The 16436-nt window shown below is 31.7% G+C and overlaps 1 protein-coding gene across 1 annotated transcript; it reads right to left on the reverse strand.

Moving 5' to 3' along the window:
* Positions 1-743: 743 nt before the first annotated feature.
* LOC113391111 lies at positions 744-15590 on the reverse strand. The gene is made up of 13 exons (XM_026627077.1): positions 15514-15590; positions 11949-12048; positions 11092-11199; positions 7337-7428; positions 6956-7116; positions 2894-2971; positions 2597-2678; positions 2195-2526; positions 1733-2132; positions 1502-1663; positions 1303-1386; positions 926-1182; positions 744-781 (listed from the first exon to the last, which is right to left on the reverse strand). Exons 1-13 carry the CDS (start codon positions 15588-15590, stop codon positions 744-746), a joined length of 1971 nt encoding a protein of 656 aa, XP_026482862.1.
* Between the last annotated feature and the right edge of the window lie 846 nt (positions 15591-16436).

A 16436-nucleotide genomic window follows, 5' to 3' on the forward strand; every position in this document is an offset into this window, starting at 1 on the left:
TCAGATAATATCTTAATAAGATAAGAAAGTAAGTTTATCTGAGAATATTACTAAAAATATTAAAAAATTGTTTTGGTATTACGTAACACTGTTTGCAACTAAAAGAAAAATTTAGGGCTATCCTCACATTTACAATTTACAAAAGAACACAATAACACATTAAATGACTGATTCTGCGGCATAACAGAAAAATGTTATGGCAAAGCCATGTTACGCTCCAACTTCCATACATAATGCTACTAAATCATACTGAAAACTGTCAAAATCGTTTATTGACATATGTGCGGTTTCTAGGCCAGGTTTTCTATCTGACAACCTGAAAAATACGCCTGACTGCACAGCAACCACATGTCTTTTTTCAATATTTCGAACAAATTAGTATGGAAGGCCCTTCATAACATAGCCTTGTCATAACATTGGTCTGTTATGTGGCGGAATCGGTCCATAAGTTTAAAAAATCAACACTAGTGGCTGTGGAATATTGTTTCAAATATATGCTCACGTGTTTGATACAATGGCTGAATAATTTTCACCCGTTGTTCATCATCAACCATGGTTTGAATGAACTAACGTGTTTAGTTTAGCTCAACACCGATGGTTCAAATCTTGGCTATCGTGTTATCATTTTAAATTGTTAATGTGATGCAGCCTAACGCTTTATTAATTAGAAAACAAAAGCACAAATCTTACATATGGACGACATCATTTTTTTTTTCAAGTTCTGGAAGTTGTGGAATCATCATTTATAGTCCAAAGGATTTTTTGCTACCATTGGAAGTACCTGAAGGAATGTATGTTATATTGAACATTAAACTAGATGTAAGTGGCATTTTACCCCAAAACAAGTTGCACTAACTTTTAACCCCGCCCCCGTATATTCACGTATATCAATTATCTCCTTCCATAGATGTAGCTAATTATTTACCTGATAATAGAAGTATACTTTTATCCGGGCCCTTCCTCAGGAGCGGATTCGGCCCTTTGGCATTCAATGTAGTCCCACTTTTCGTTTTATTCATCAAATTGGAAGCAATAGTACTCGTGCTGATTGACGTCTGGTTGACAGATTTGTTGACGGAATTCAACAGAACATTCTTGGTATTCTGATACGAAGACAGTAGAGCTTTGGAGGGCCCTTTGCACATTGCCGGATCCGGGCCGCACCAGGCCTGGTAATCGAGTCTGGAGGAAAAGGAAACTAGATGTAAGATGATGGATAAGAAAACTTGAAATTAGAAAGTCAGGTAGAAATCTGTGGGATAAACGTTGTAGTACTATTAATAAAACACTTGGTTAACTTACAATAATAGATCATTGTCCGGCCCCTTGCAGAGTGTCGAATCTGGTCCTTTAGCCTGTGTTCGTTGCTGCTGCTTTGATAGTTGACTGAAAATAAATAAAAACGTCTAGAATTCACAAACAAACTAGTTGTGTTCAGTAGCTGCTTTCATCTATCCAACACGTTTTACTCTGAATTCTGCAATAATAAATTTCTATTTACCTGGTATGATTTTTTAGGAGCATCCACCTGTCTTTCATATTAAGAGCTGCAGTGATCTTGTCCCAGGAGTTCTCTTTGGAAGATCCATCTTCAGGTGTGCTGGAAGAACCATCGTCCTGTTTTGGAGAAGAATTACCACTTTTGTTCGTTTTCCAATGCAATCTAAAAAATATTTATGAAAGAGAAATTTAGTAACTTGTCAATGGCAATATTCTAATTATATTATCTTACCCAGTAATAGAATCTCCACCATTGACATTGTTTTTATTCCTCTTGTCAGCACCACCAGCACCTCCACCACTACTTTTGCTACTTTTGCTCTTCACACTTTCCACCTTGTCGGTTTCATCTGTACAAACAACGTTTCTTTTTTCACCATCATCAGTCTTAATCTCTACTATATCCTCTTTGACTTCACTACTAGTAATTTCTTGGGCAGTACTTGATGTCAAGACAACCTGATCGGCAGAAACTTCTGGTTTAACGTCTCCAGGTGTTGGTTTCTTTTTGTCGACTACTACACTATCCAGAAACCTTTTGGCTTTTTGTTCACTGTAGTTGGCACTGTCTAAAGCTAAACGAACAAGTTCGTTGGACACTTGTGCATATTGGGTTTGCATCAACTGTTGCACTAAAAGAGAAAAAAAAAAGATTTAACTTATGGATACTTATTAATCAAATTTATCTACTCACTTCTGGTTTTCTCTTCCCTGCTCTTAGCAATCTTATCCAAGTCCTTCCCATCATCCTCACCAGCTCCAGACTTCTGGCTTTTTTGGTCGCCATCCGCATCCTGGTGTTTATTGGTGGATTTAGAAGTCAATTTTGATGCTTCTTTCTTCTTGGCGTCTTTGCTGTTGCACTTCTTTCTGTCTTCCACAGTGGTGAGGGGTGAAAAAGTGACTTGTTTTTCGTAACCAAGGCCTAGAAGTTTCAAGGAAGCCCCTTGAACATTGTTGTCCGATCCTGCTAGAATATCCAGGAGCAACGTCTCGTCTGCTTTCGGGAAAATTGATTTGAGATACCTAGGGAAAAATGATCGATATTGAAGGAAGTTACAAAATACGGTGGAGAGTTACTCCTGCGTCAACATACCTGAGTTTCATCTTTGGCGAAGAATGTGGCCTCGGAGAACTCCTGAAACCCAAAGGAGATCCATACAGAGTTGTGCTATTTCCTAGAACACAAGAAACATATTGACAATTTTGTATTTGATATCTAGCTAGAACCAAACTAGTTCTATGTACTTTAGGTCGTAAAAATAGATTTGTGATAAAAAAGAGGTCAATTAGCAATTGAGCATACTATGCACTGATCATTAACATAGAACTAGAACAAGAAAAAAGAAAAAAATGTTATTCTTGAGACAGAGTAATTTTATTTGATGATTACCTGAAGATGCCCTGGTTATGGGTGTACTAATCCTTCCGCTCATCATTGGGCTGCCAGATTTTGAAGAATTATCTCGCCCTGAAAAAGCAACAAAAATAGCTGTAAGTGGCATTTTTCGTTAAGCTTGAAAAGTAAAAGTTGACGATATGTGTAAATAGCAAGCTCAATTAGAATTAAGACTTAACTATTTACATCAAATTTAAACTATTTATTTCAAAAATAAATAGGGCAATTCTGCTGTAACAGAGCTCATGAAATAGCTTTCTTGGTAACGCTATCTTATGCTTGTTCTTGGTAGTGAAAATTAAGAAAATGTCTATCTATTTGCCGTGCGAGCAGGCGTATTTTACATATAAACAAAGCAAGGGAGAATGTTATGATAACTGCACCATCTAGAATTCTGTTATCATAACATTATTCCGTGCTTGTTTATATGTAAAACACGCCTGATTGCACGGCAAATAGATAAACATTTTCATAATTTTCACTACCAAGAACAAGCATAAGAAAGCGTTGCCATGTCAGCGCTATTTTAGGAGCTCTGTTACGGCAGAATTGCTCCAAAAGTTTTCTCTTTCACTAAAAACTAATCAATGAGATTTTTAATTGATATCTTTTAAACTTTGCCGTCTAAGAATGCATAATTCATATAGACGTTAACGGTAATCATCAGTACAAACCACGAGGCTCATCATTCCAATCAGGACCGGTTCTACCCTGAATGCAATGCATGCGAAAAATGCGGGCGCAACTTCGAGGGATGCCATCGTACGTAGTTTTTCTTACAATAAAAAATATAATTTCCATGAACAAAAAAATTTCATACAAACAAAAAATAAACAGCAAAAACAGTTTAAAAAATAGAGAAAAGGAGGCGCCAAGAAAAAAATTGCATGCAGGCGCTGAGGACCCTTGGACCCCTTGGACCTATTCTGATTTCAAATTTTGATGAATTTTTATAATTCAACCACTTTTTGCAGGGCTGTAATACTTTAGTAGTTAGTTTAAACTAAAAACTTGATTATCGTACAAAATTTCATCAAAACTAACAAAAAAATTAAAAAATTAATTTAAAAGTTTCCCAACTGATACCTTTCAAAGGGTTTTTGAATTTTATAATTTGGTTGAAATTTTTTTCTGAAAACGTTGACAAAAATATTGAATTTTTCTGCAAATTCTAATAAATAGATCGGAACATGGCCTTGCAAAACTTATCAACGCGGTTATAGAGTTTCTTTGAATGGCTTTAAATTTTTAAAACCGCTGCAACCGTTTTTATCGCTGCAATATCGGCAAAAGTCAAATTTTTGTATACATACTTTTTCCTAATTTGGGGTTAAGCGGTTCAGAATAACTTGAAACATCGAAAAAACACAAAATTAGCGAATAGTATTTTCTGGGGAAAACATATACTCATATTATTATATTGTTTAGGCCAGCCTAAGCATTAAATTCTCCTTCTCCTGCGAGAAGTTAATAAACACCATAAATATTTTTTTTATTATTTTAATAATTTTTACAACTGTCCTGAAACGGACAACAAGTAAAATTTTTGACATGAAACTGAAGGCGTTGGCAAAATACAAATCATCTGACCATTGCCAGTGAATTGTCGAAGGTCTTATCTATTGTTGATTAATGCAGAAGAAATTTTCTTTTTAATCGGGCCCTGGTAGGGTTGTTCTGAAGTTTTCTCGCGAGCAAGTTTGGATGTTCAGCTAGGCGATTTCTATATTTGTGTGAGTAAGCGATTATTTCATCCTTAACTGTGCTAGTGCCTGTGTCTTTGTGTATTAACCAATTTGGAACATATTTTGGTGCTTTCAAAATTTCTTTTAATAACTTGTTTTGAAATCTTTGAATTATTAAGGCGTTTGAGTTGGAAGTTGATCCCCATAGCTGTATGCCGTATGTCCAAATTGGTTTAATGATGGCTTTATAGAGGTAAATTTTATTATGAGTGTCAAGTTTTGATTTTCGTCCAAGGAGCCAATGATATCTTTTTCTGGTTTCTTCTAGCTGCTTTCTCTTTTTCTTAATGTGTTCTTTCCAGGTTAGTCTCTTATCCAGGTGTAAACCTAGATATTTTACTGTGTCTGTTTGATCTATAATTTCGTCATTAAGTCTTACTGCAGGACAAGTCCCTTTGCAAAGAGTGAAAGTGATGAAACACCATAAATATAGCTTTAGAATTTGAAGTCTACCAACACAAGAAGCCAACATCAAAAAAACATAATTTATAAAAAAAAATAGGTGCATCAATAATAGCTAATCTTCTGAGATATGCGTTACCAAGGAAACCAGTATCAATAAATAATATTGTTATCCAAAAATTCGTCCATAAAAGTGAGTGATAAAATTTCCCTACAACAAAATAGCTATTTGATAAATATAATGGCTGAGGAGACTCCAGTAACGATTTTAACAAACTTTTGCGCGGCCAGCAAACTGCCATTGCCTGAATTCACCTTGATTCATGACGGAGCGGGCACCAGGAACCCCATTTTCAAATTTGAAATGCGTCTAACATTGAAGGATACTAAAATAACAGTAGTGGGAGCAAGAACCACGAAGACACAAGCTAAACAGGAGTCCGCAAGATTGGCACTTGAGAAGTTATCGGAAATGAATTTATTTCACCCAAAAAATTGGAGGTTAAGGACACCGTTGAGGCTAGTACATCCACCAGTGCTAATTCCGCACCAGTGGGACTGTTAGCTGAGTTTTGTGATAAAAAACATCTACCGACACCTTTGTCTAGTTTAGACGAAGATACAGGGCCGGCTCATGGCGAAAAATTTACTACGCAATGTTCTGTATCTACTTTTGAAGAAACTGCAAGTGCATGTACCAAAAATGATGCCAAACAGTTATCGCCTCAGAAAATGATAAATATGTTAGATGAATTAGATATTGATGAGCATGTAGAACCAATCAATGAAACGATGGTTCCTAAAATTATAAAAGCAAGATCTAAATTTCATCTACCGATTGTGGTAAATAATATAGCGGAATATCACCCTTTCGTCAAATGTGGTGAGGAAAATTGTAAAAAAGCTGTATCGATTTTGAACGATAATTCTTTAGGAGCAGAAGAAAAATTGAATTTAGTTATGAATGCTTTAAATCTAGATTATGAGATTATGGAAACGCCAACAACAGAAAATAGCACAATCTACGTATTAACAATATGTGCAATGGAGCCCCAAATGCTAGTAAGCGACTACACTTTGCCAGATTTGTACGATAGGACAAATAAATATTTGAGCGAATTTTTGGAGTGATTCCATTATAGTATATAATATATATTATAGTATATACATTATAATTTTCTTACTGTAATTATACAAATATAATTTTACTAAACTTTTATAGTTTTTATTGAATTTGTCATAGTTCTGATTTCACCAGAAAATCTGAAGTGGTAATTTTGTTTTCTCGATGTTTCTCGAAGTTATACTAAATCGTTTCAACATCTAATTTGAGAAAAGTATATGTGTGTATAAGAAACCATTTTTGACATTTCGTAGATTTCGAAAAATTCAAAGATTTCAGTTGAAAATGGTGCTGAATAATTTCTGGTTTCCGGATCGTTTCTTTGCAATTAATTGTTGAAGTCGTTTTTAATAAATTTTAATATAGTTCATGGTCTAACTAAACGAACATCCTAAAATATTATAGTCCTGAAACCGATTCTGCCTCACAACAACCCAATGTTATGGCAAGATCATGTTACGCTCTAACTTGCATACATAATGCTACTGAATCATACTGTCAAAATGTCATGTATTTGCTGTGCATTCTGGTGTTTTACACATAAACTGCAACGTCACTCGTATGTTATGAAGCTGGGTCAGAAACACTCTGTTATCTAACATCGTTTTTTACATTTGTGCGGTTTCTAGGTTAGGTTTTCTATCTGACAACCTGAGAAAAACGCCTGACTGCACAGCAATGTCAATGTTTTGTCAATATTTAGTATGGAAAGTTCTTCATAACATAGCCTTGCCATAACATTGGTCTGTTATGAAGCAGAATCCGGCCATTAATTTAATTAATTACCCATAATTGGTGTCATCTGCAAAGCATTAACAGCAATATTGGCACCGGATAAATGTCTCCACCTTGCGGGAGGCGTACGAAACACCAACGGTCCCGGTTCGGATATAGGATGCTTTTCTACTTGCAAAGCCGAGATAACAACCGCTTCACGGTTGTAATACCTGATAAAAAAAATAAAATAAGTGATCTAATTTTAAACCATAAATGGAATGAAGATTATTTATTATTTACTATTTAATTATTTACTGTCTAAAGTATTTTTGATAATTAATTAACCTTATTCTTTCATAAAAGATCATTCTTTTTTTGTCTTTGTTATTTTTCTGTTATTTCTTTTTTTACGGTAAGATAAGAGAGCAAGCTTAAAATATCGAAACTTACTTCTTAAGTAAAATCCTTATATGTGTATCAGTGGCTGTTGGAAACATTGCATGGATACGGTTTACGGCTTGTTCTATTTCCATTGGATCTGGCTGCAATTATAAACAAATAAATAGTTATAAATATTAAATTGTACATATATACAGGGCCGGCCCTGGGGTCCTCAGCGCCCGCATGCAAGATTTGTTCTAGCGCCCCCCCCCCAATAATTTTAACTGTTTTATCAGTTGTTCATTAAAATTATATAAACATTTACTTTATTTTTTAAAATTAATTTTTAATCATTCTGGATTTAATACACAATTTAGATGTAATCTAAAATATATGTGTATAAAATACATTGATTTCAAATTTATTTAGATAATCGAGGCGATTCGCGAGTTGATTATATTTATGATTATGTTTTTAAATTTTCAATTATTTTTAACGTATGTGCAATATTAATATTTGGGTTTTGAAACATTTAACTTACTTATTATGCGATTTATTCTATAGCAAATCAAGCCAAAAGAGCAAAAAATATTTATTTCATAAACATAACATTCATATTTTATGTTTCAAATTAAATTTTATTTTAATTTATTATTTCATTATTTACAATATCCAAAATTGCATCGTAAACTTCTCCTTATTGGTATCGTAAGAGCCGAATTGTATTCAGCTTTACTTTCCCATCAGATTCAAAGTATCAGATTGTTGTTTTAAAGTTAAACTTTTAACGTATTTTTAAAGAATTGTCCAAAATTAGTAAAAGATGCAACGAAATTACATATTCCCTTAACTGTACTGAAACAAACAAATTATATTTGTATCTGTATTATTTCTGCATAGTAAATAATTAAATTATGTATAAAAATATCTTAAAGATTTTTGTTCCTAAGTACTTGATTATTAAAAATTTTCTTGATCAATTCATGACCCATGAGACAAAGTATATTTTCGAGGCAGTAGTTTTATTATTTGTTAAAATTGAAGATAAAGATGATATTTATAATTTGATTATTAACAAATTGTTCAATTCACGACCTATGAGACAAAGTATATTTTCGAGACAGTAGCTTTATTATTTGTTAAATTTGCAGAAAACGATGACAATTATAACTTGATTATTAAAGATTTTCTTGGTCAATTTACGACCTATAAGACGAAGTATATTTGCGATGCATTTATTACAACATTTGTTAAATCTACAGAAAACGATGATAATTATAACTTGGTAATTAAAGTAGCTTTATTATTTCTTAAAATTGGCTTTCGTTTTTCATATTTGATCTATTTCGATAACCCTAACCACGCATGTCTTCAACATTCAAAATTCATCAGAAGCGAAACCCATTTTTTATTTTCCCGATTATAATTTGTCTATATTTTTTAACAAGTTCTGTTTTAATTAAATCAGCTCGCAATTTTTCGTCAATAAAGCCCAATAGTTAATTTAATCTTTCGCAGGTTTGAGCTTATGGGATTGAACACCAGAATAATTGAATAGGTAGATTAAGCAATTGGTTAATTGTTAGTATCTTCGTATCCCTGATTAAGTTAGATTGTTTATTATAATTTATTATGTATACTAGATTTTATACAAATAATTCTGGATTTTATATAAAAAATATAAATATTATATTATAAATTTAATTTCCGAAACTCGTTTTGGCGCCCCCTAAGGCTTGCGCCCGCATTTTTTGCATGCATTGCATGCAAGGCAGGACCGGCCCTGCATATATATATATATATATATATATATATTCTATATATAACATTCTTCATTAATGATGTATGTAAATATACTCCTCCAAATAATTATTTGGATTTTGATAAATCTTTCTGAAGTTTGTTAAGGGAATTTTTTTTGATGTATGTGATTATAAAAATATAGTAATATTGTAGAAATAAATAGAAAATATTGCAAACAACGACATGTTATTGTTTGTCATTGAAAATATTTGAGACATTGTTTGGCATTGAAAACAAGGAAAGGTTCTGTGTGCCAATGGGGATGCCAATGGAATATTGAGGCTAATGTCTGTCAGATGTTTCAAGGTTAACGAGGACATTTGCTTCTGTTTTATATAATGGATTTCAATAGAGTCAAATAGAGTACGCTTATAGGGAGTACTTTGAAATCTGTTAGCATCGATTGAAGGCTGATCCAGAAAGTGTACATAGAACAGAAAGTGAAGGTTAGAGTAAACCATAGATAAGGAAAGTGGAGTATGGAGTAAACCATATACTCTTCTTTTATCTATGGAGTAAACCAAGAAGATAGAAATAGCGTTGAAATAGGTAAAGGAGTGCAGAATATCTTTATACTTATTTATCTATGGATACTGGACACTTTTCCATTGAAACAAGAAGAATCATCACCATAAAATACGCAGATGATCTCGTGGCGATATAGAAAATCAAATCCAAATATGAGTAAACCACATACTCTTCTTTTATCTATGGAGTAAACCAAGAAGATAGAAATAGCGTTGAAATAGGTAAAAGAGTGCAGAATATCTTTATACTTATTTATCTATGGATACTGGACACTTTTCCATTGAAACAAGAAGAATCATCACCATAAAATACGCAGATGATCTCGTGGCGATATAAAAATCAAATCCAAATATGATGAGCAGAATCGTTGAAGTGGGTAAAAGATATGGAATAGACACCAATATCGACAAATCTCGAAGTGATAAGAATGTCGAAGCAAGATGAGCCTCTGAAGATAAAGGTAAGAAATCAAGAATTGGAAGATGTGGATCACTTCAAGTACTTGAGAAGCATCCTGAGAGATGGACACTGTCTGAGATAGATCAAGGCAAAGATTGCAAGCGTCAGCGCCATGTCAATGCGCTGAATGCCAATGTATTCACGAAAAAGAAAAAGCTTTTGTCAAGCGAATAGGGTTTCGATTTGCAGAAGAGGCTAATAAAGTATTATTTCTGGAGCATAGCTCTGTACGAATCAGAAATACGGGCAAAAACTGTCTGGAGAGTTTAAAATATGATGCTGAAGATGAATGGAGAAGATAAAGTATCAAATAAGGTGTTAAAAAGAGTAGTCAAAGAAAAGACTCTAGAAAATTGGAAGATCTGTATCACTTCAAGTACTTGGTAAACACCCTGACCAGAAATGGATACTGCACGAGAGAGATTAGGGCAAGAATTGCGAGCGCCAATGCGGTATTCACGAAAAAGAGAAAGCTTCTGAGAAGCAAACTAAGTCTCGATTTGCAGAAGAGGCCTATGAAGTGTTATATCTGGATTATAGCTTTATGCAAACTGGAGACAGGACTGGAGAGTTTTAAAATGTGATGCTGGAGATGAATTAAGAAGATAAAGTATCAAATAAAGAATAATTAAAAAGAGTGAGCAAAAAAGAATATCTGGTGAGTAGAACACGGTCATTAAAAGTAAAGAAAACTAAATTGGACCCAGTCTGCGAAAAGAGTGCCTCCTACACGACGTCGTCGAAGGTAAAATGGAAGAGCTGAAAGAAATGGAAACAAAAAGAATGCAGATGATTGATGACTTACGCAATAAGAGAAAATACAAGAAACTGGTAGTCGTAGAACAGAACCAGGAAGCATGGAAGCAAAAGTTTGGAAAGGAAAATAAGTGTATAAAGGTAATAAAATGATAATTGGTATAATAAACAGGGAAAGGAAAAGCTAATCATTGATATGTGGTGTTCTCGCGTCATGAATCTGCTTTCCTTAACCAATTATAACTACTATTTATTATTATTTATACATAACTACTTACATTTAACAACAATCGGTTTTGTGCGATCGGGCTGCCATCTGTCGGCGTGTGAAAAGCGGCCTGGACCGGAAATTGTGCAGGATAGACATGATATGGTGATGAATTGGCCTAAATGAAAACTTGGTATAAATATTTATAATTCTTAACTATTAATAATAATATTCATAATTAATATTTGCATTGTGAGATATTCTGCCTTGGCACACATCATACACTTATATACAGTAAAACCCCGTTAAGACAATTTTTTTGAAACTGACAAAAAGCGCGTATTGAGCGGGGAAGCTTATTAGGCGGGCTAGAGACAACAAGTTGCCAAGTGCAAAGATCGGCAGAAAAAGTTCTGGTAAGCGAGAGGTCGTAATAAGCATGATTGTGTCTTAACGGGGTTCTATCGTATATACCAATATAATAATAATATTTTAATAAATACATATCTATCTTCATATATAATTCATATTCAGAGTTCAATAATATCATAATTCAATCAAAATGTTAAGAGAATTTCTATTCAAAAACCTTCATAAATTTATTTAATAATATCATTTCTTTAACTATATAACAAACCCAAATTGCAAACATTAAGTTTTTTTGTGTTTATTTTTTGACTTTGTAGTCATATACCTTCATCAATCAACTTTACAATTTTCACAAGTATTAAATTTAAATTTGTTTATACATGGTGTTAAGTTATTATTTTCAATTTGGGTTCGTAACCTTGCTAAAGCGATTGTTGCGCACTCACGTGGCGGAAACTGAACAAAAATTCATGTTATTAATTGATATTATAAATACGAATTTTGGTGTTACTATCTAATTATTAGATGGTAATTTTTTTAATTATTATAAATACTGACCTGAACAGGGCCGCATTCGTTCATAATTCCATTTATTTGTTTCAATTTCAGTCTCGGGTCCTCCCATGATGTAGTCTTTGTATAGTGGTTCAGATAATAACTGAAACATGAAAATATAAATAATTTAATATATATATACAAAATATAAATTTAAATATATATATACATCTATATTTTATTGTTATTGAATTTGAATAAAATATATTTGTCAAATATTTGAACCAAAATATAATGTCTGGCAAATAGTATTATGCATATATAAGGAAGTGATATTTATATTTCTATATTAAAATAATAATAGTATAATAGTCTAATAAATATTACTAATTTTAAATTTATTTTTATTAGTTAAACTATTAATTAAAATTTCATTATTATTTTTATTTATGAACTCGAACTACTTTTTGGATTCCAATACTAAATATTATTTTTTATAATTTTGTAAATTCATAACTTGCAGATGCCTTTCTAATCTTTATTTAGTGTAAAATAGCTATCACTTTTATTATTATAATTACAAGTATATTTTTTAATATTAATAATATATTTCAATTTTATATTAATTTATTATTTTATTTATTTGTTTATTACAAAATTTTCAGATGTCCTAACTATTAATAATTATTTAAGAATATAATACTGTCATAAACTATAAATATATTCATAATATAACTATATAGTGACATTAAAAATATTAATTTCTCTCTGAAGATTGAAATAATTATTAATTTTATTAAATTATATATTTTTTATTATTATGAATTTATTTTAAAAATATTCTTGCATTAATTAGTTATTTCTATATATATATATATATATATATATATATATATTATAGCTTCATTTTATTATTATTATTATTTTTAATATTATTCATTAATAAACATTAATAAGTTTAATTACACAATTTTCAAACAAATCTGTTTAAATTCACTTATCATTTTTAATAACTATTATATTTTATTATCACTATAACAATATTTTTTAAATATTATTATATCTTTACAATTAATTTTTATTTCACAAATTTTAGACACTTTTTTAATTTCTATACTGTATTAAATGACTTAATAATTAAATAAACACACTTTTTTAAATTTGATTAAAACACATAGAAATAAACTAGTGGCGTATGGCATCGTGCCTTAAGACAAATTGCTGGAACTTCCCGTCCCGTAATAAATGAAATATTCGAAGAATATTAAATGATTTCAAATATATTATTATAAATGCTGTAATTTTCATTATTCATATTTTACAGATAAAATATAAGAGCTTATCAATTGGACGATGACATTTATATATGTTTACACAAAAAGAGAATAAACAAAACTTAATCAAGCGGAGTTAGAATGAAAGATCTTATCTCATATTTTTAAAAATTATATAAACTGAACTGCAAAGGTAAAATTACTGTGAATAGATAGTTTTTTCAAAAAAGTGTACACTATTAATAATATTTATAAGAACTTAAGTTATATAATAATGCTACTTATTAATTAAAAAAAAACAACATATATTAAACACATAACTATAGCTATTTTTTTAAAACTTTGCGTAAGGTGAGTTATTGTAATCGTTCCAAAATTAAAATTGAAAATTTTTGCATATTTTTATGTTTCAAATATTTCTGAACCAAGAGGAATACCTCACAAAAAGTGGATGTGTGTGTATATATGGATACAATTTTTGCGTCCAGATTTTCGGGCGCACGGATCAAACGATTTGAATGGTTAAAAAAACATTCGATTCTTTTTGATAGGGAGATGTGCTGATTGGCTTTTCGCAAAGTCAGATCTAGCCGTTTCGGAGATACGGAGCAAAAAGTGCAGAAATTAGAAATCAAGTTTCTGAGAAAACGAAGCATCCGATTTGAATGGTCAGAAAAACATTCAATTCGTAATGACGGGGATAAGTGGTGATTAGTTTTTGGCAAAGGCAGGTCTAACTGCTTCAGAGATACCGAGGTTAATTTGCAAAAAATGACAGTTTTTGAGAGAACTAATTTACAAATTTGAAAAAAGTGTGTGTGTGTGTGAACACATTTTTTTGCCGTAAATCGACGTTTTCTCAAAAACGGTTGGACCGATTTCAAAAATTTAAAAGCCATTAGATGTATCTCGATGAGGACTAGCGTTTCTATGTTTTGTGCGACGATCTGCCGAGCCGTTTCTTTGTAAATCGCAGAAAAGTAAAAAAATTTCGTCTACGTTTTAACCCGCAATTCTGAATCGATTTTCTTGAATTCGTAAATTCAAAAACTGTTCGAAACATATTGGTTGGGAATCGACCTGATTAGTTTTTGGTAAAGATCGTCCGCGCCGTTTTCTTGTAAAAACGTGTTAAAAAATTTTTTTTCGACGATTTCCACAATTTTTTTTGACGGTAGATACCATAGTCTTATAGATCATACTAAAATATTACGGTCCTACAACATGTCGTTTAATTTAATAATCGTCAAAGTTTGCAAAAGTTAGAGTCGTTTTTTTGGCGTTTGTCAAAATTACAACTTTCATCGACGTTTGCTCAAAAACGCCTGAACCGATTTCAAAAATCTAAAATCCAATCGATGTATTTTGATGTAGATTATTTTTGTCAGTTTTGTCCAGCGATCGGCCTAGACATTTCTTTGTAAATTGGAAAAAGGTGTTAAACTTTTCGTCCACATTTAAGCTCATACTACCGAATCGATTATCAAAAATGAAATACTGTTCGAAAGATATCATTTGGGAATGATACTGATTTGTTTTAGTTGAAAATCTATCGAGCCGTTTTCTTGTAATTCACTGTTGAAAAAAAAAAATTAAGCCGATTTTTATGGAACTTTTTTTTGGCGATATATATAATGGTCTTACTGAAATATTACGTCCTTACGACAAGTAGTTTAATTTTAAAAATTCATCAAAATTTGGGAAAATGAGTAGTTTTTTTGACGTTTGTTAAAATTAAAATTAGACGATTTACTTGGTATAACGATAGAGTGTACGTTCGTTTTCAATTACGTGTGATGAATCCACTCGGAATACTTTTAATCACTCATAAATTAATTTATTTTTATTGATTATTTATACATATCGGGAAGTTCATGTAACTTGCCTCAAGGCTAAACTACCAATACCAACTAGTTTAATTCTTATATTAGAAAGAGTCCTTCATATTATATTTGATTGATTGAGTTATGTTTATTTACTTTTCTGTAAATAATAATTTATTTGAAAACATTTAATATTTCTCGAATATTCCGTTACGGTACGGAAAGTTCCAGCAATTTGCCTTAAGGCACGATGCCATTACCACTAGTTAAACTTAATATTTAATCTAAAACACTGATGACATTGAAAACAAATAAAAATTCCCAATATTCTTATAAATATTAGGATTAGTTAAGTTTTTAAATATTTATTTTAAACTTTAATTTATATTAATATTTAATCCAAAACGAAATAACACTGATGACGTCTTAGACAATCAACTCCCGAAACGTGCAAGTACACCACAAATTTATTTCCAAAACAATCCCCTATATCGTTATAAACAATTAATAATGATTTGTTTAAATAATTACTGCCTGCCTGTCCTATTATCGTATCGGGCTTCCCAGCCCGGCGGCATGGGCCCCCTTTTGTCCACGCCGTCCGCCATGTTACTGTGTTATAGTAGTTGCATAAGCGTCACGGCGCATGCCCGAAAAAGGATTTTACGATATTGATGTTTTAGATTATTGTTTTGATTTGATGATTTGAGAGATGGACTAAGAAGATATTTAAACTAGTTGGTATTGGTATTTTGCCTTGAGGCAAGTTACATGAACTTCCCGATATGTGTAAATAATCGACTTAATCAATAAACTAGTAGTGTATGGCATCGCGCCTTAAGGCAAATTGCTGAAACTTCCCGTACCAAAAATTATTTTTGAAACATTTTTAAAAAAAATTACTCTGAAAAATTAGATTTTTGAGAAACTATAAATTTTTGACAAAAATTTTTTTTTTTAAAAAAAAGACTTTTTGAAGAAAATTTTGAAGAAATACTTTGGAAATCCTGAACTTTTTTTCAGAACATTCGCACTGCTTTAACTGCATAGAGACGAAATATCGAAGAGCGTAAGCGCCTCGCCGCCGTCTAACGGATAAGCATTGGTACGGAACCCATAGGAATGCAAACAAAATTTATACTAATTGTTAAAATCTCTATAAAATATCTGATAATTTGATGTGCATATGTCTAATGATCATTTTTGACCGCCAGATGGCATTTTTTTTCTTTTTTCACTAGATTTCCGAAACCGCTAGACCTGCCTTCATTAAACTTTGATCAGTTCTTCATTTTGTTAATACAAGTAAAATGTTTTATAAATTATTCAAATCGGACGCTCCATTCTCTTAAAAACTGAGTTACCGTTTTTGGCACTTTTTGCCCCATATCTTCATATCATATCTTCGGCTGCCTTTGTCAATAACTAATCAGCACGTCTCATTATCAATACGA

This window comes from Ctenocephalides felis, unplaced genomic scaffold (assembly GCF_003426905.1).
Source record: "Ctenocephalides felis isolate EL2017-DRISC unplaced genomic scaffold, ASM342690v1 CF-g0.4_SCAFFOLD_00845, whole genome shotgun sequence".
NCBI lineage: Eukaryota > Metazoa > Arthropoda > Insecta > Siphonaptera > Pulicidae > Ctenocephalides > Ctenocephalides felis.

Bases quoted from the DNA above. Each gene is read 5' to 3' on its own strand.
- LOC113391111 (XM_026627077.1), bottom strand. From the start codon at position 15,590: ATGGCGGACGGCGTGGACAAAAGGGGGCCCATGCCGCCGGGCTGGGAA. The intron at 11,200-11,948 runs GTCAGTATTTAT...GTTTTCATTTAG, and splicing joins ACGAATGCGGCCCTGTTCAG to GCCAATTCATCACCATATCA. The intron at 2,133-2,194 runs GTGAGTAGATAA...TTTCTCTTTTAG, and splicing joins CAGGGAAGAGAAAACCAGAA to TGCAACAGTTGATGCAAACC.